The 18,680-nt window shown below is 40.9% G+C and overlaps 1 protein-coding gene across 3 annotated transcripts in view; it reads left to right on the top strand.

Annotated features, from left to right (window-relative positions):
* Tbc1d19 (TBC1 domain family, member 19) overlaps nt 1-13,108 on the top strand; it is a 115,914-nt gene extending 102,806 nt beyond the window's left edge. The window contains exons 17-20 of one of the 3 annotated variants that reach the window (XM_063272928.1): nt 1,164-1,255; nt 5,992-6,107; nt 10,149-10,219; nt 11,887-13,108. In XM_063272928.1, the coding sequence (XP_063128998.1) occupies nt 1,164-1,255; nt 5,992-6,107; nt 10,149-10,219; nt 11,887-11,961 (354 nt within the window). In that variant the 3' untranslated portion in view covers nt 11,962-13,108. Of the gene's footprint in view, nt 1-1,163; nt 1,256-5,991; nt 6,108-10,148; nt 10,220-11,886 lie in introns of those variants that run through there. The other 2 variants (NM_001106008.2, XM_063272931.1) reach the window with 2 other exon arrangements.
* The last annotated feature ends 5,572 nt before the right edge of the window (nt 13,109-18,680 follow it).

The raw sequence follows: 18,680 nt of genomic DNA, 5'->3' as shown, positions 1-18,680 counted from the left end.
AACTGTATGTTCCTGCTCCACTTTCTTTGTCTTCAGTTTCCCCCCTGTATTGTTAGTGAAAGTTGGCAAGTAAGAAAATTCTAGAATGTCACAAATAAGCTAACAAGTCATCTTGAGATCCAAGAGAATGGGATTTTGTTATTATTTTCCATTCCTATTTAAAAATAAACAGAGATAATGTTAATAATTTCCTTTTCTAAAATTATCAGGATCATATTCTCATAACCACATATACATCCCCCCATTCACATACAACATTCGCATGCACATCACACATGCATATGCGCACACACAAGCACACAGAAACACGTGCATACAGTCTCACATATGCATTTTATGCCTCAGAGTTTTGAAAAAACCAAGGATCTGGATTCTACCCAGCACACCTTCCACCCCTGCCCCTTCCCTTCATTCACTGGGGGAATTGGCAGAAGCTCATGTCCTTTTCAGACTCATAGCCAGACTGAAACTATTGAAAACCATGACAGTTTAGAAACTGTCAACCCAGGGCCACCAAGCCTCAGAAAAACTTTATTCAGAGTTGCTAAGGAATAAACACACTTGAAAAAAAATACTTGCTTAAATTGTTTATTTCTATTTATAAATAATACTTCTTTTTAAAAAGTAGATTTAGGAAACAAACAAAACTTGTATTCTGAGTAATGAGATATTTTTGTTTGGTAACTTCTTGATGTGATCCAAAGAAGTGAGGAAAGCAGGAAATTGTTTTCCCAAAGGGTGAGACTGGAGGCAAAGAGACACATGTGGGGACAGACAGGGATGGCAAAGTCACCAGGAAATGCCTGGGACCTGGAACACATCCAGAAAAAATGAAATTTGCTAGACCAACGTGGCCATATGTGGTTCACAAAATGGCAGGTTTTTTGTAAAGGATATTTATGTTTATCTTGGTTTCTTTGGCTATTCAGGGAGAAGGTGGGGCTCCTCTAGGGAGCCTTTTGTGCTTAAAGGGAGACTGCTGAGCATGCCAACAAGTGTGTATTAATGACACTGTAAAGTTTACCTTTCAGTGCAGTGTCAGTGATCAACTGGTGTCTTCTCTCTTTTTACTCATTATATGCATTTTCTTTTTGAATGATTTGTTGTCATACTTCATATTTAAAGACTAAACTATGTCTCTTCTGACTCATTATTGGATGCAGGGTATTGTGTCACTGTGTTTGCTGTTTGAAACTCTTCTTCAAACGTATCTTCCCCAACTCTTTTATCATCTGCGAGAAATCGGAGCTCAACCGTGAGTATTTTCATTGCCTTGCTGCATCTTCACAATGCTGGAAACACAGGAGCCTGCTTCCATCACTCACGGATACACTATATCCTCAAGGAAGTAAAGAAATAGTTCTCCCCTCAAAAGTGATAGTCGTTAAGTACAACTCTATTGTGCCCCCCAACATACACACACAAACACACATGAAAGGGTTCTTAGTAGAGACCTGGGAAAGTAGCTTGGTGGGAAAGCACTTGTTTTACATGTGTGAGTCTCTGGGTTCAGTTTCCAGCACTGAAAATACTTGGAATGACTAGCATCCTATTAGATAGAAGTTATATTCACAGGTATTGATTCTTATGTCACCAAATTCATGTAATTTCCATTTATAATGTACATTCCCAGTACAACCTGGAAAATATGATACCATTAAGCCAATGTATCAGATTACAACATATGAAATATGCAAGGTTAAGGTTTGCTATTTTCACAAAAGGGAAGCTGAACAAACACCTCCCAACCTCCCAGCAGCTGTCCTGTTTTCTCCTTACAGAACTTTGGATTTGCTTCACTGATCTCAGTATGATCTCAGGTGAATGTATAGATTATCTCTGACCTTAGTAAGTGGTTCTGTCTTCTTTTAAATCTTATCTCAATTAGTGTTTTGTTTCCTCTCTAAGCAGCACTCCTCCCAACACACACACACACACACACACACACACACACACACACACACACACACGCGCGCGCGTGCGCTATTAAGGAAGAGCTGTGTAAAAAACGAACACTAACTCTCTGAGGCCACGGACCTTAATGGCAACCAAGTGTGCTATTTGTCTTCATCATACTTAAATCTACACAGCTCCTCCCTGAGTGGGTGTCAGTGTAACCCAGCTGCAAATGCCACTTCTGTGAGGCTGTGCCACCAGGTAATGTTATTTGTGCTGCAAGGTCTTCATACTTAAATCAAGATAAGTAAATTTCCATACCTTAAAATGAGGACAATTCTCAACTTCTGGAATTGTTTGCAGATTCGGTGGTTACTGACAAGATAACAGACTTGGAAGGGGCAGATGTGAGTGTTACAGCTCCCTTCTCTGAAGCCCCAACAGATTTAAGAAAGATTTCAAGTGTTGTTTAAAAAATACTTCATATTGCCATTTAATAATTCATAATTCTACTCTTTCCTTTGAAGCCTCTCTCAAAAAGTATTTTGCTCTTGAGACTATAAAACAAGGATGTGGCAAAAAAAAAATGTTTATATTTAGTGCAACCTTTTCTCTTAAACAGTTCACTGACCTCTGTTCACTGCTGTGAAATTAGATGTTGGACATAACTAGGCTTTCCTTTATTAGGTTGAAGGTATTTGGTAGAAACTAAAATGCTGGTGGTTTTTTATTTAGTGTACTTACACATTTTAAATCACTACAAGGAATATTAAGATTTTGGTGAGTTAAAAATTTTTCAACAGGAAACATTTAAAGGCCCAGGGGTCAAGGTAGAAATACATTTTTAAAAGGTTTTGTATGTGACATCTGTTCCCATTGTGGTTTTGGTTTTTACCTGTTTAATGCATGTGGGGACACACACACACACACACACACACACACACACGCACACACACACACGGAGTGGGGAGGTGAAAGAGGGGAAGGAGAAGAGGGAGTGAGGGAGATGGACAGGGGTGCACATGCACACACACAGATCAGATCGGATTTGTAGCAGTCAGTTCTCTCGCTGGCGCTGGTCCTGGGATAAGACTCAGTTCCTTAGTCTTGACAATGCCGGCCCTGCCTCTTTTTGTTTTTTATTCTGCTTAGAGATTTATTAACTTTAGCCATCTTTGAAAGAATGGGTTTCATGTTCTGTTGAGCTTTCTCTTGTTTTACAGGGTCAATTACATTGATTTATGCTCTTTTATTCTTTTTCTCTTTATACTTTGTGTTTATTCTGCTCTTATTTAAGATACCGCTATCTTTTTTGATATATAAGTATTGTTACAGATTTCTCTCAAAAGTCAGTTTTACTTCCACTCAATAAAGTTTTATGTGTTATTATCTCATATCAGTAAATTTAAAATGTTTAATTTCTTTTATGACTTCCTATTTGACCATCTATTATATTAAAAATGTTATGTTCATGGAAAAATTGAACTTGTGCTCCATTAGAAGCTTCCTTCCTACTGATTAGCATGCATATTGCTGGAAGGTACTAAGCACAAATGATTAATAGTCTTGCCAGCTACAAACCTGAGAGCCACAATAGCAACCCACCTGCAAGACATACCCACTGGTACAGAGCGGCACAAGTGTTATGGGTGTAAGTCACCACTGTTTGATTGGGCTTATGGCCTACTTAATGACATTCAGTCCATACCTGAAATTGCACACAAGCTCAAGAAGCAGAGACTAAGTAGGTAATGGTCCCTAGGGGAAACTGAGATTCAATTACATGAACATAGCGACTAAATGACTCCTAAGGATATACTGATATCTCCATAAATGAGTGCACCCCCTTATCTCTCACCGAAGACGCTGCTTCACAGTAAGTAGATGGCAGATAACACAAAGATCCACAGCTGAACTGTGTGAGAGGGAGAGGCCTTGAAGCACTCAGCCCTAATGGGATGTCACCATCTCCCGCTCCGCTCAAGGGGCAAGAGGAGGTGGAAAGATGCGGAAGAGCCGGAATTGGGCATGACTCCTAGGAACCTGTGTCCTTTAGATACTTTAGATACTGCACATAAGGGTCCCTGTGATGACATGCACAAAAGAAGGGGGAAATGAGTACAAAGTCCCACCTCTAACCAAGAGGCTGTTTGCAACTGATTCCTGCTGAGAGAGAGAAAAATCAGCATTCCCCAGTGGAACAACACTGAGCTTATCAACCATACCCAGGACAGGCATCGTGCCTGCAGTAGTTGACAAACGGACCAGACTCTCTTTAGTTTCTTTGGGTCTGTGAATTATAACATTGGTATTCTGTACTATTTACCTAATACCCACTTATCAGTGAGTACATACATATGTGCTCTTTTGTGACTGGGTTACCTTACTCGGGATGATATTTGCTAGCTCCATTCATTTCCCGCTAAAATTCATGATGTCCTTGTTTTGAATAGCTGAGTAGTGCATTGTGTAGATGAACCACATTTTCTGTATCCATTCCTCTGTTGAAGGGCATCTGGGTTCTTTCCAGCTTCTGGCTATTATAAATAAGGCTGCGATGAACATAGTGGAGCACGTGTCTTTTTTATATGTTGGAGCATCTTTTGGGTATATGCCCAAGAGAGGTATAGCTGGATCCTCAGGTAGTTCAATGTCCAATTTTCTGAGGAACCTCCAGACTGATTTCCAGAATGGTTGTACCAGTCTGCAATCCCACCAACAGTGGAGGAGTGTTCCTCTTTCTCCGCATCCTTGCCAGCATCTGCTGTCACCTGAGTTTTTGATCTTAGTCATTCTCACTGGTGTGAGGTGAAATCTCAGGGTTGTTTTGATTTGAATTTCCCTGATGACTAAGGATGTTGGATATTTATTTAATTGCTTCTTGACTGTATTATTTCTGATACATGCTCTCACTCATTGCCTCTTTCCTTGGCCGTCTCAATCTGCCATCAGGCCTACTTAGTCCTTTGGAGGTTTCGCCATTATGTTTTATTTTTGCAAATAACTATTATACTGTGCAATTCTACAATTTTCACTTAGACATTCCTCATATAAAACTCATGGAACTGTGTACTTGCAAGGGTAGATTTTGCTATGCTAAATCATCCCCCCAGTGAACTTTATCAGGTTAAAGCCATTGCTGTGCAGTCTCTATGGGAAGAGACTCTATTCCTTCCCCAAGACACTGAGAATTTGAGCAAATGAAAATTATTGAATGTAATAATTTAGATATGTTTTTCAATATTAAAATATTTATGGCCAAATGTTTTCTTTTACTTGATTTAAAACAAATCCAAAGGCTCGATTTGTGTATACTACTGACCAATACTTGGACATACTAGAATCTAGAACAATTCAACAAATATGACTGTGACCTTTCAGGAACAGTCGAGTGATTTTTAGATGCTCATAAACAGCACAGAAATGTGAGAGGTCTATTTGTCTCCTAGGACATTAAAGCACAGTGCTCATTTCCAGATTCTGGGGAAAACTATTACTGTAAAATAGATGACCTATAAACATGGGGTTCCATAAATCTTAGAATTTTTTGTAGCAAAGTGAATTCAGTTGAATTTGTTTTATGACCTTGTCACTAAAATGACAGGTTTGAATAAGAGTCCTAAGGTCTCTTGTTGCTTTAGACCATTCATCTTCCAGATATCCTACTTGTTGGTTTGCTTTACTTTATCCACTCCATATAGCAGCTCGGCTGAGATGTACGGGTAAAACTTGCTGAACTGAAAAGTGTAAAAGCACTGAACGTTCTCTAAAATATCTAGAACAATCCAGATTGCCATAGCTTATCTAAAATTAAGATTATTGAGATGAAGCTCTTGGTCACATGCTGAAAAACTACAGTGTATGATTGTTTATAAATATATATAAATATGTTCATACATAAGTCTTCCTCTTAATAGTTTTAGAATATTAAACTGAGGACTCACCTTCTTGCCTCTGACGTTTTACAGCTTTTAGGAAATAAGGAGCCTCAGAAGATGTACAATAATGACAGAATTGGTTGGATTCTTCAAATATTGCCTTTTTTAATGAGAAAGATCTGATAATAGTATTAATCCTTCTTTCCCTTACCTACAGACTTCGAATATCATTTAAATGGATGGTTCGAGCTTTTTCTGGATACTTAGCTACAGATCAACTCTTGCTTTTATGGGATAGAATCCTAGGATACAACTCTCTGGAAATTCTTGCTGGTAAGAGTAAGCGTTTCTGTGTGAAGCCCCTTTCCTGTTTACCACTCACTGCTTGTCACTAGAGAAAGGTCTTCATTCACCATTTCTAGTGCACAGTGGATTGAGCAGGCTTAGAAAACACGGTCTGCACCCATTAGCTGCCTTATTCCTAGTCCTGGGAGGCTTACGCAGCAGACAGTGCGGTTGCCTTTTGCTGTAAACCATGAGCTTCATCACATTCTGTCCTGTGCCCCTTCTCAGAGGATGAGCCCCGCATATGCTCAAAGTCTGTTCTTCTGGTCTGCAGTTTATCCTAGATTTCTAGGTTCCAAACCTTTTCATTTTTACTAGTAATCTCTGGCATCTACCCTGGTGCTGAAATTACTTCTTCTAGATATTATCTCCTAAAAACCAAACAAACATGTCCTCCTTTGCTCAGAGAAGCCACAGAGCCATCTATTGTTGGTGCTTAAGTAGTTATTACAACAGATGTGCACCAGGGCAGTCCCACCATAACACACTAGGTACATGCTCCTCATGCGTACTGTACCCCAGCGCACAGGTGGCTCCATTGCTTGATCACTAGGATTATTAGAAAATTCCAATAACAGGATTATCTCTACAGTCATAGGTGGGGTACAGGAAAGATAGCGATATTGTTTACTTCCTTCCTTTACTGTTAAAAATCACCTCTCTGGGAAATTGTGGAAATAAGGCTGATGTTGAAAAATAATGTGCCAAGAGTATTCTCTGGGCACCATATTAACATTTTCTTGAATGCCAGAAGCCCATAGTATCTGGGTGACATTTGGAAAGGTGAAATTAGAATAACTATAAAGTACCATGAGGATAAACGTTACCCCAGATGCAGTAAAACACTCATTGATTAATGCTTTAACAGCTCCCAGCATCCTTCTCTCATTTCTCTTAAAACCATACAGCCTTGTGAGAGAGGAACCACCTGCCCTCATCAGCTCAGCTGAAGGCCAGTGACATCATCTAGGATGCAAGGAGTGCCAGCGAGCGCCTGGCTGTTCAGACACTTCTAACGAACTGCCCTTGCCCTGCTGTGACACTTCAGTGCTAGATAACGCTTCAGACGGCCCGTGTCTTTAAAGGATAACATGGTTGTTAACATGTGCCCTTCTTAGGGCCTTTGAGATGGCTCAAAGTGAAGATGCCTAATACCAAGTCTGACAACCTGAATTAAATACCCAAAACCCACAAGGTGGAAGAGAGAACCACAAGCTGCAATCTGATTTCTGCACACATACCATGGCTTCCATATGTGCATCATGGCACTCACACCCACACACATACATATCTGCAATACACACATATGTACATATATACATACATACATATATACATACATACATACATACATATGCAATAACATAACTTTTAAAATAAAAAGCATCCCTCTTTTCTTTTTAAAGGTGTGTGTGTGTGTGTGTGTGTGGTGTGTGTGTGTGTCCACAGACAGCGGAAAAGGGCATCAGATCTCCTGGAGCTAGAGTTGCAGGCTGGGAGCTGACTCAGGTTATGTAAAGAGCAGCAAGTGCTCTTACCCTCATGTTATCTCTTCAGCTCCAGACGCCCCCTCCTCAAACCAAGATTGTTCCATGGTTTTCTCTACTTTCATTCTCCTTCCCTAGAACCTTCTAGTCTCCCCACAAAGCAGTCTAGATTTCTGCTACCATTTACATTTGATATTTGATTTGATATTTCACCAAGTCACTCTCCTTCTGGTCTACCATACACTTGCAAGAGCATTCTCCACAGCTTTTGACCTCCTTTCAGACATGGTCGTGGGTGAGTGTCAAAGGAGGGAGCTCAGTGTGAGAAAGTACTTTCTCAGAGAGTGATTAAGTAGAGTGAGCTCTGTGTCACCTGGAAAGTGGCAAAGTTTTACTGTGAAAGAAGCTTCAAGTTAGCAAACTTTCAAGGACCCTTCAAACTTAAAGTGTCTCTGACTTTGTTTCCTCATCACCCCCGTAGCTGGAGGGAAAAGGAAGGGAAAATGCGCAGGCCACTAGATTAGCATCTCTGCACAGAGGCTCTGTTAACCCAACACAGTAATTAAAATCGAATGGACAGTGGGGCAGGAACTGATGCACTTGGTACATTCACCCACTTCCTCGAATGCTCTCAAAACTCAACAGAGAAGTCTAGAACATCTACCCTGATACTGGGGTTTGGAAGTCACATGAATCCATAATAATAGATCATTGCACATAGAGATAGGCAGAGTCCCATTGATTGTGTCACACAGTTTTGATATGTCTGTTTAAGGACCACCTTTTTTTATATCAAGTATGTTATTATAGATTCTTTAGAAAGCTTTCCACAAATATATCAGTCCTCAATTATGACTTAGTTTAAGAAGATAAGTATAAGTATAAAACATAAGTATCATAATATCATGATAAGGTTATTAAGATTAAATTAATGAGAATAGTTGTTTAAAAAAGCCATACTAAACACAATTTCCATATTTCATATGAAGCATGATTTCAGTTAATATCCCAAAGCAGAGGTCCTCTCCCTATGGCAAGCAAGCCTGTTCTGTGCAGAAGGATTAGACAGACTCAACATGAAGCAAACAGAAAGGCACTTGTGTGATGTGACACGCAGATAAATAAAGGCTATGAGCACACATTTGGATGCTGAGTTCAATCAGTGGCCTTATCTACCTCTGGACAGCTGACTCCATCTAAGGCTCTTTCCTGCTGCAGCAGAGAATTTGGACATCCTGCCAAGCTCTGACCCACCTGCTCAACTGCACACAGGAATGAAAGAGGGAATCATATTTCTTAGCTTTAAAAAAATGTTTCCACTGTCCAAAACATAATTGCAGATAATGGGAAGCCATAGGAGAGCTCACCGTCTCTGTCAGGGCTGAGCCCCTAATCCTTGTCTTTGGACTCAATAGGGAAATCATGCAGAGATCACCTGCACAGGCTTTAGAACCAGATGTAGATATCAGCTCTGCATTTCTACCTGTGTGCCTCAGTTTCTGCAGTAGCAAAGTGGACTTGATGATAGTGCTTAAAGCAAGAGTGCATGGGATGAGAATCAAGTGCATGGTTGTTCTCACAGGAAATTATTGTTTAAACGTTTGTGTTAGCTGTGCAGTGCAGCTAGGAACCAGTCTCCTGAGTCATTTGTATTGCTCCTTACCTCATATTCCCCAACTGTCAGTGCTCTGAGGTGTAGGGAATGCTAGCACCTCAGATCTCAGATCATGGGGAACAAAGGTAGAGTCAGAAGTCCTCCCCAGGCAATTTTACCTTCTCAGGGTCACCTGTCTCTCATACATGGTCCTCTGCTCCCTGTAACTCATCATTCTGATGGAGTTTCATGGTCGCTTCTATAGTGATCAATGGTGAGTGCTTACTTGGCCCTTCTTGTGTGTGCTTAACAGGAACAAACAGTCACAATGTTTTCTACTTAAAGTGTCTGTTATTAAACTTCAAACTGTCCATGTTTTCAAAATTTCAACTTATTGAAACTTGTAATGTTACAAGATAACACTGTAAATATCAAGATTAGCCCCACAACAGCCTTCTCCATAGAAGTATCCATTTGTGATACTAAGAAAGTCAATAATGAATACACAAAGATATAAATATAACAAAATATTATAAAATCACTTTTTAACGCTTATATACCCAAGTTTATATCAGGATACCTCCTTCAAATATATTAAAATGAGTTTTTAAATTTTAACTTCATGTTCTCAATATTATATACTAAAATCTGGGAGATATTAGAGCATATTTCAACAGTTGTAGTGTTAGTTGTATGTGTGAAAGAAGTCATTTAAAAATAACTTTTTAAGACCAACAAATTTTTCTTTCTCCAAACTGTGGAAGTCACTCTGTGAAGGAGCCAGGCTACTCTTGAGAATAGTTGTCCCACTCATCGTGACTCCCTAAGGCAGAGGGCAGGGCGACAGCTGCACTGCCTTGCTCCTTCGCCTTCTCACAGTGGCTGTGGGCATGAGTGTCTGGGCTGCTGAGGAGGCCAGCCGTTGAAATAGTGTGCGTTCTTTTCCAGTGCTGGCAGCTGCCGTGTTTGCTTTCCGAGCAGTGAACCTGATGGAGGTGACATCACTGGCTGCAGCTGAAGTAAGGATAAGTTTCACTCCGATGAGATGGAAATAGTTCCTGAGAGGCCGCCAGGCCGTCACTTTAGTGTCTGGTGCATAGAACACGTACTACTTGTAGCTGAATTTTTTTAACCCTGGTAAAACCTATAAATTCTGAGTTAAGTATTATTAAGTACTCAAATTTCCATAATTACTTGAAAACAACCTTCTTATGAAGGGTCATAAACAAGATTATTACAGGAAACCATTATTACCATTATGGGAAACCAGATACCTAGTGATTTTAATTGAAACCATGAGGGTGATGGCACCCTTTCTTGTTGCTTATGCACATGTGTTACAGCAGGAAAACTAGTTGAAAGAGTTAAATAGTATGCATTTACTGATGCACTGATGTACAGGCTTTGGACTGGTTTTGGTGATGAATTAATGATTTAAAGCTGATTCCTCCCTCCCTCCCTTTTTCCTTCCTTCCTTCCCTTTTTATATCATCTGTTTATTTTTATTCATCTCAGAATCCAGTTATGGTCCTAAGATTCTTGCTGGTGCTCCGCCATTACCCTCTCTCTTCCTGCTCTTTCTTGATGAAATCATCCTTCCCATTTGTCAGTATCCATGCTGGTACCCCCTGTGTGTGTGCGTGACCCTGGGGTTTAATTAGGAGCTTTCAGGAGCTCAGGCTAGGGTTATTTACTGAGGTATAGGCAACCTACTAGCAGCTAAACCACGAAGAGAACGATCCCCTGCCTCCATCAGCCATTAACTTATGAACCAAGGAATGGTGAGAGCCTGTGAGCTGTCCCCATATGGCTGCAGTACTGATAGGCTTAAACTGCCGCAGGCCTGCCTCACGAAGGTCGCCACAGGTCCACGACCCTGCATCCTGGCCTCCATCTCGTACATTTTTTGTTTTGTTTTGCCCTCTTCCACAATGTTCCTGAGCTTTAGTAGCAAGCTAAGTACTTGACACTCCCAAAAAGAAGATTCTGTAATATAAGGATCAGATTAGCCACAAAATCTATGGGGGAGGAGCCCATGAGAGGGACTATTTGCAACTAACTTGTTTGAGGGGTGTCATTCTACCCTGTGGTGTAAACACTGACAAACATTAAAGCTGAGTCTCTCAGTGATAGTGTTTATACCTGAGATATGGTTCACTTAAGCAGTGCCCCCGAGTGCTGTTTGTTATCTCTCAGAGATGTGGAAGCACTGCCCTTCAGTGGCCTTCTGCGTGCTGTGCATAAAGGGAAGAGGATGTTTATATGTCTTACAATTGAATAAATATCAGCTCCATCTCAACAAGGTTCCCTGCAGTCATGTACTCACTGCACTGGAGTACCGAGTCCCTGCAGTCATGTACTCACTGCACTGGAGTACCAGGTCCAGGATTCATAATGGAGGTCTATTTCTAGAAGCGAGCTGAAATGTTAGAACTGTTAGCCCCCACCCACCACCTTGTGTATGTGAGGGAAGTGCATGGCCGGGGGTGGGTCATTTTCTTGTGTGCACTTTAGACTGTGTGCATGTTCAGAGATCCGAGGAGGAAGCTGTAGCACAGTGAGAGACTGAGGCCAGCGGAAGAACTTAGCGGGAATGGCCACCAAGGTCACACTGAGCAGGTGTTTCTGTTGTGCATGCTTTCACAGACCTTGGTGTTAATAATTCCTTTTTGGTTCTTTGTTCCAGGCAGTTCTGGCTGACCTTTCTACTTTAAAAGTCATGCCTCTTCTTCAAATTTTTCTGTTTGCTACCGTCACCTGATCTTCGAGGTTGCTGACACCACCTCTGGTTTTTCATTAGAAACTAATCATGAACTATGCAAACCTGCATACAACCAGAATTAAACTTTGCACATAAGCCAATAAAGATCATGTTCCCTCCTCGGTTAAAGCTAAGAAGTTTTCACTTTTTAAAACAATGGCCCTACACACCAAATACTGCGCTTGCATGCTGACGGTTGCCAAGAGAAAAGCAATAGATACCAGTTCTGCTGAGCCGAGCATCCTCCATGCACAGATTCCTAGCTCATAACAGGCACGTACCACAGATGCAATAAGAACTAAAGACACTGTAATAAACTTGAAGAGGTAACATAGCTTCTTGTCAGTTTGTAAACTTCTCCCTAGATAGTAGTTTTATTTTATAAATTGCTCCCCACTAAAGCTAATTGGTTGGATGGGGCTTGAAAAGGCTTGAAAGTAATTCATTTGAGTGGGATTCAAATGTATGTTATTATTTTTACCAGTTTTAATTTATGATGATTTCGGACCCTCTTATTTGGTCTGTCCGTCAGCATCTCTGTTGGATACAGGTGTCTCCAGTTCTGCTCTGGCTTGTTCTGTTGTGGACTGTGAAATAGTCTTATATAGCCCAGGCTCTCCTCAATTCACTGCGTAGCAGAGAATGGCTGAATTCCAGATCCCCTAGCCTCCATCTGCCAAGTGCCGGGGTTCCCGGTGTGTCCCACCCCATCTGCCTCCATCTGATAATAGTTTAGAAATGTACAGAGGGATCCCCTTGCACTTCCCAGCCTCCCTTCCTTTACGCAGACAGCACCTCGACACTGCTGACGCTTGGTGCCAGATTCTGTTTCCTTGGACGAGTACAAGCAGAGGAATCAAACCCAGCCCGACTCTGCCGAAGCATGGTCCTTCCAGATGACGTCCGAGCAGAGCAGCTCAGAGACACCACTAGTCCTCGTTCATTCTACAGCGGAAGCTGCTGTGCGCGGCACTGGCCTTTATTTCAGTGTTTATTATAAGCCAAGGGCATTGTCTTGTTTTATGTTTCCTAATGATATGCCATTTCATACATGGAATAATGAACTATAAAGGGAGAAAACACTGTCTTCGAATTGAGGTGAAAATTGACAATGCTGATCACTCTAATAAAACTCAAATCAACAGATTGATACTCTTTATCCGAAATTTATTAAGTTTTATCCAAATGTATCTTACAAATCTGTTATTTTCACAGCATATATTAGGAAAACTATGATATTTGACATAATCCTTCAAGTATGGCTAAATTTGGTGTCAATAGTTTACTGAAAATCTAAATTCTCTTATTCATCAGGTACTTGCTGACTTATTGAAGTCTAAGCAATTTACTCTATTAATTCTTAATAAGTCCCCGTCTTACTGTTTTGATGACGCCTCCGTGTCATAGGTCTTGCCATCATGCACGTCCAGGTGCCCCTCCATGGAGGGGGCAAGCATGAGTCTAGGGTTAGTGTCCCCCTTTGTCACAGTGGCAAAAATTAGGAAGCAGTTGTGTTTCAGATGATTAGTAGATGTACCCAGTCATGCCCATCTTTAAACTTTTTAAAGGAAAATATAAGTTTACTAGTTAGAGACATTGTCGTTGCCTGACACACTACAGTGGGGAGTTCTCCTGTCTATACATCCTAAATAATTAGGTCTGCTATTGGCAGTTGAGTGGGATCCCAGACGGATGGTAACAAAGTATTGTTTCTGCTGTGTTTACCTTACATGATTATGAAGGGCCACATGAGTAAATATATATGAAAGTGATTTTCTTAAGCTTTAAAACACCAATCAAATATGGTGTAATTATTTTTATGTAACAATTTACCTCCAACTGCTAGAAGATAACACATGAAAACTGCCCAGCTTCATTGGCATGTGTGTTGTGTTTCGTGACAGCTTGAGATTGTGAGCGTTGAGAAATGAATCTTTCCAGGATGCTCTCACTCGGTGCAATCTACTCTAGCCAGTCACTCTGAATTTCAGTCCCAGACCAAAGCTGATAAGCAACTTCACACCTTGCCACTATGGCAGAGCCCTGCATGGCTGCTGTTAGCTGCTGGGTAAGCACGCTATAGAGAGCAGTTGGGCTGCCTTGCCCATTCCGTCCCTTACTGTGCTTCTTCATACTGCCTCCCTTGGCTTCCTTCCACTGGCCTTCTCCTGGGCTAGCTTCTGAACTCAGTCCGCTAACACACACCATGGCTTTATGTATGGAAGAACCTGTCTAACCATCTCTGAACCAGGATGTTTTGCTACTGCAGTTTCCTGGCTAACTAAAATACCCAGCTTGACTTCACTGCCCAGTGCTTCTTGCTCAGCCCAGGCTCCCTCCTACTCCACAGGGAGAAGAGAGACAGTAAGCTCTTGCCTCTCCACTATGTAGTGCCAAGCTTATCTCGATTCCCATATGTAATTCCCTCCTCCTTGTCTCAAGAAGTCTCTATTTCTATGGTTCTTTAAGTGCTGACCAGTCTGTATTATTTCTATGTTTACAAAGTCTGACTACTTGTTGCTTAAAGGATGAAGTCTCTGCTCATTAGCATAGCAGGAATAAATCCTCATGCCTGTTCATTTCCTTGTCCCATGATGATCCATTCTCATGCATCTTAACCTCAGCAAAATGCATGATGATCTTCAGCCAGTTCCAGATGGCCATCTCCTCTCTGTAGAAGGAACCCAAATGTTCAAGGTCCCACTCAGAAAAGGCTCTTTAGAGGCCAAGTTATGCTAGATGCTAGATATTAGAATTATTTCTGTATCCTTGTTCATCCATTAATGTGGTGCTTATAATAGTGGGTATTGTTAAGGTCATCACCATTGACATCACAAGAAGAGATTGTCTATATGAGTTTGTATTTCCTGAGTTGTTCCAAAGTTTTGGGGATGCGTTTTTTTAATACACACACACACACACACACACACACACACACACACACACACACACACACGGCCAGTCTCATCCTTCCACAAAGGCTCTGAGCTCTACTCACAGTGTGTCTCTTACCTGTTTCAGGTGACGCTGACTCCTAACCCCAAGCTCTCTGGGTTGGTCAAGCAGTCACATGTGCCATTCACTGGCCATGGAATGGACGACTTTGATATCAGCTCAGAGTCTATGACCAGTGAAAGCCAAAGACACTCGGTTAGGAGACTCTGGTTTAACCTTTCAGGGAAACCGAATGTAAGAAAGAAAGACTCTGACCCAGATCCAGTAGCCTGTGAATGGAGAAACAGAAAAGCTGCTCTTGGTCCTCATGGGTCCTTAGAACACACCCCAGCAGGCTTCTGCTGGACCCCTTTGTGCATACGGCAATAGATTTTCTTTGTTCTTTGCAACAGAAAGATCCTAATGTCTGTAGTTATTTTTCTTTGAGGCTTGAGATCTAGTAGTGTAGAAGCCCAGTCCACATACTGTTCTAACAGGTGTAGGACTTCTAAACTTCCTTTAATCAAGGCAGAACCGTGGCCTTACCAGGATAAAGCCTGTCTTCCGTGCCTACCTGATATACCTAACAAGCGTCTTTGACCTTTAGCCCTTTGTCATATAACTCCCTCACTTAGAATGCTTTCTCTGCTCTTCTTGTCTCTAACTTGTACCTCAGAACCTAAGTCAGCCCACACCGTGCTGCTGTCCTAGCTTGTCTTTGTTCTACATGGTAACATCTTGAGGGCAAAAAAATGGGCTCATTTTAGCTTTACATCTCTAGCTTGCTCTACTTGGCATAATGTGCTGGATTCATATTGTAGGACTGGTAGTTCACTGTTAGTTATAGCGGAATACATATCTTCACAGAGGCACACGTCTTCCTTCCCCTGAGGCAAATGCCAAGTATAACAGATAATGTCAGTCACATGCACACACTAGTTTACTGTCCTAAGAAGTCTTCAGGCTCTTGTGTGAAGTGATTCCACCATTACATTCCCACCAACAGTGCAGGAGTCGCAGTGGTTCCAAGTTCTGGCTGTCATTATCTTAACTAAGCTAGTAGGTGGCATGTTTTTCTATTATTTCCCCAGTTAGAGATACCTTCTTTTACATTTTAAGACTTCTTTATTGTGGGTATAGCTTAGCAATTCCATTCTCTGTGTTATCCCTTATTTTACTAACCCTTTTTTCTTTTTAATTTTTATTTCAAAATTTTCCCTCATTCACATTTACACTACCCTATCTAGAACATTATACTTTTTCTCAAGAGCAAAACCTTTAATTTTGTTTTAAAATATTAGCATTTTAAGGAGTTTGTGTACTATCTATAAAATACTCGTGTAGCCCAAAGTTACACATACTTTCTCCATGTTTTTCTCTATGAACTTGATAAACTTAGCTCATTTATTTAGAGCTATGGTTTTTTTCTTAAGTTCCTTTAGGGCTAAGATTCATGTTTTCACTCTGGTACCCATTTGCTAAGCAGACCACCTTTCCCTTCTGCATCACACCTCTGTAAAGCCAGGAGGAGGCACTAGCTGGTATCTGGACTTGATTTTATTTCCTGTGGATTTGTGTCTGTCCTTACTGCAACAGCATAGCATCTTGATTTTTGTGGATTGAGAGCAAGTCTTGGGATTTACAGTGTAACTGTTCACTTATGTCAAAATTATTTAAGCTATTTCAGTATTGTTTTTCTAGATAACTTTTAGAATCAGCATTTCAGCTTTCTACAAAATAGTTTGTTAGGGTTTTTTCAATAGACAGCACTAGCTCTATGAATAGGCTTAGGGATAACTGATATAATATTGAGCTGTCCAATCCATGAACACAGGATATCTTTCCATTTACTTAGCTCTTTTAAATTTTCACTCAACAGTATATTGTAGTTTTGAGTGGACAGTTCTTACACACATTGTGTTTAAAATATCCCTAGTTATTTCACATTTATGTTATTGTAAATTATTATTTTTAACTTTTCAATTTTCAGTGTTTTGTTATTAATATATAGAAATATAACTAAACTTTTATACTGACCCTGTATCCTAAGACCTTGAAAGACTTAATACTTATGGTATCTTTTTTGTAGCTTCCCTAGGATTTTCTACATATATAATATACCAACTGCAAATAAAGGTACTATTACCTCTTTCAAATCTTTGTGCCTTGGCTTTCTTTTCTCTCTTTCCCCCTATCTCTTAGCCACTAAGTACAACCTGCAGTAATTTAAAGGAAGATTCTTCCTGAACAATTCAAATAATCTCTCTCCTTGCCATGATCAAATAGAAACGAGCAGGAAGAAGCCAAAAGAGGGAGAAGAGAACCAAATTCTCCAGGTGAGGAGAAATAACCAAGTTACCCAATTAGTACAGTGCTAGAGCAGAGAGGCACTGAAGCTCTGGCTATGTCAGAGAGCAGCTGATCATAGTCGTACCACACCAGGCTTCCCCTCTACAAACAGAGTACACTATAAAGCTCCCTTGAACTAGAAAGCATAGATTATCTCTAATATGCAAACTGCCCTGAACACACAGTCCACAAGCTTGCCACCATCGACATGGATGGGGGACCATCACATGGGGCAGAGAGAGGGAGAGGGGAAGAAAGAGAGGAGACAGATGGAAAAGCGCACACTTCTTTGTAGAGGCTCTTTTCCTCTAGAAATGAATGATATGTGGAAGAAATGTGGAAGAACCGAGTCTGTGTGCAAAGCATGCTCTGTGTGGATACAGCTAACAGGACTCCATACTAAGAATAGTCCCCAACTCTGTCAGAAGCCTGCATGATACAAGGCTGGAATTCAAGTACAGAAATGTAAGACAAGGAGGTAGATCTCCTGAACAGAAAACCAACCCAGAATTCAGCCCTAAAACAAAGCCAGTGAACTCAGAAAACCAAAACAAAAATGGCTAAAACACCCTTGATGGCATCCCAGATTCTGCTTACCAATATAAGTACTCGTTGTGTGAAGACCCCTCCCAGGATCCCTTAGGTCTCCCTTCTAAGGTAGTCCGAGTGAGGGGGGTAGAGAGGGAAGGGAACAACAGTTCCTGTACAAACAGTATTTGCAGAATCGTCACCCTTGAGCTGAAGCCAAGAAAGTCGACAATACAGTTGCAAACTTTCTCACATATACTTACAAATATTTTCCCAATTATTTTGCTGACACTCTGCCAAAAATGCACTTAAAGTTCTCCCTGCAGCGTTGCTGAGTGTGTTACCCAGCCTTATACGCTTTCCTTTCCTCATCGCAGTAAGCAAATGAATGTCTATTAAACAGGACTTGGTCTGCTCACCACTCCAGAGGCAGAATGAACTTGATAAATGGGTTAAAGTCACATGTAATAGCCAACTTTATTAAGAGCATAAGGCAATTTATATTCTGAGGGTTAAGAGAGTTCACATAAGTGTCCAATCACAAGGGCAAGCCACACGTAACACACAAGTAGCACACAGCAAAAACATGTTTTTCCATAGAGGCATAGAAACAAGTAACAATAGCCAGCTGTAGTGAATAATCTAAAGTACACTTGTCCCTATCTGCTACATCTAGGAGGGGCACAAAAACATTCCAAGGAAAATCCCATGTTTTGAAGAAATTGAGATTCAAGACTCTTGTCTGTTTTCTTGGAGTTTTCTCACAAGTACTAGGAATTCTCACATGCCTCCATTCTTGGACTCTGTTCCAACATTGGTCCTCTGAAGATGAAAGGAAAATGCCTCTACAACGTTTAACACTAGGAAGCTGAACTCCAAGGAAAAAAGACACCACTCACTACCTGGGT

This window comes from Rattus norvegicus, chromosome 14 (genome assembly GCF_036323735.1).
Source record: "Rattus norvegicus strain BN/NHsdMcwi chromosome 14, GRCr8, whole genome shotgun sequence".
Classification (NCBI taxonomy): domain Eukaryota; kingdom Metazoa; phylum Chordata; class Mammalia; order Rodentia; family Muridae; genus Rattus; species Rattus norvegicus.
This window is presented reverse-complemented; position numbering and strand designations above follow the sequence as displayed.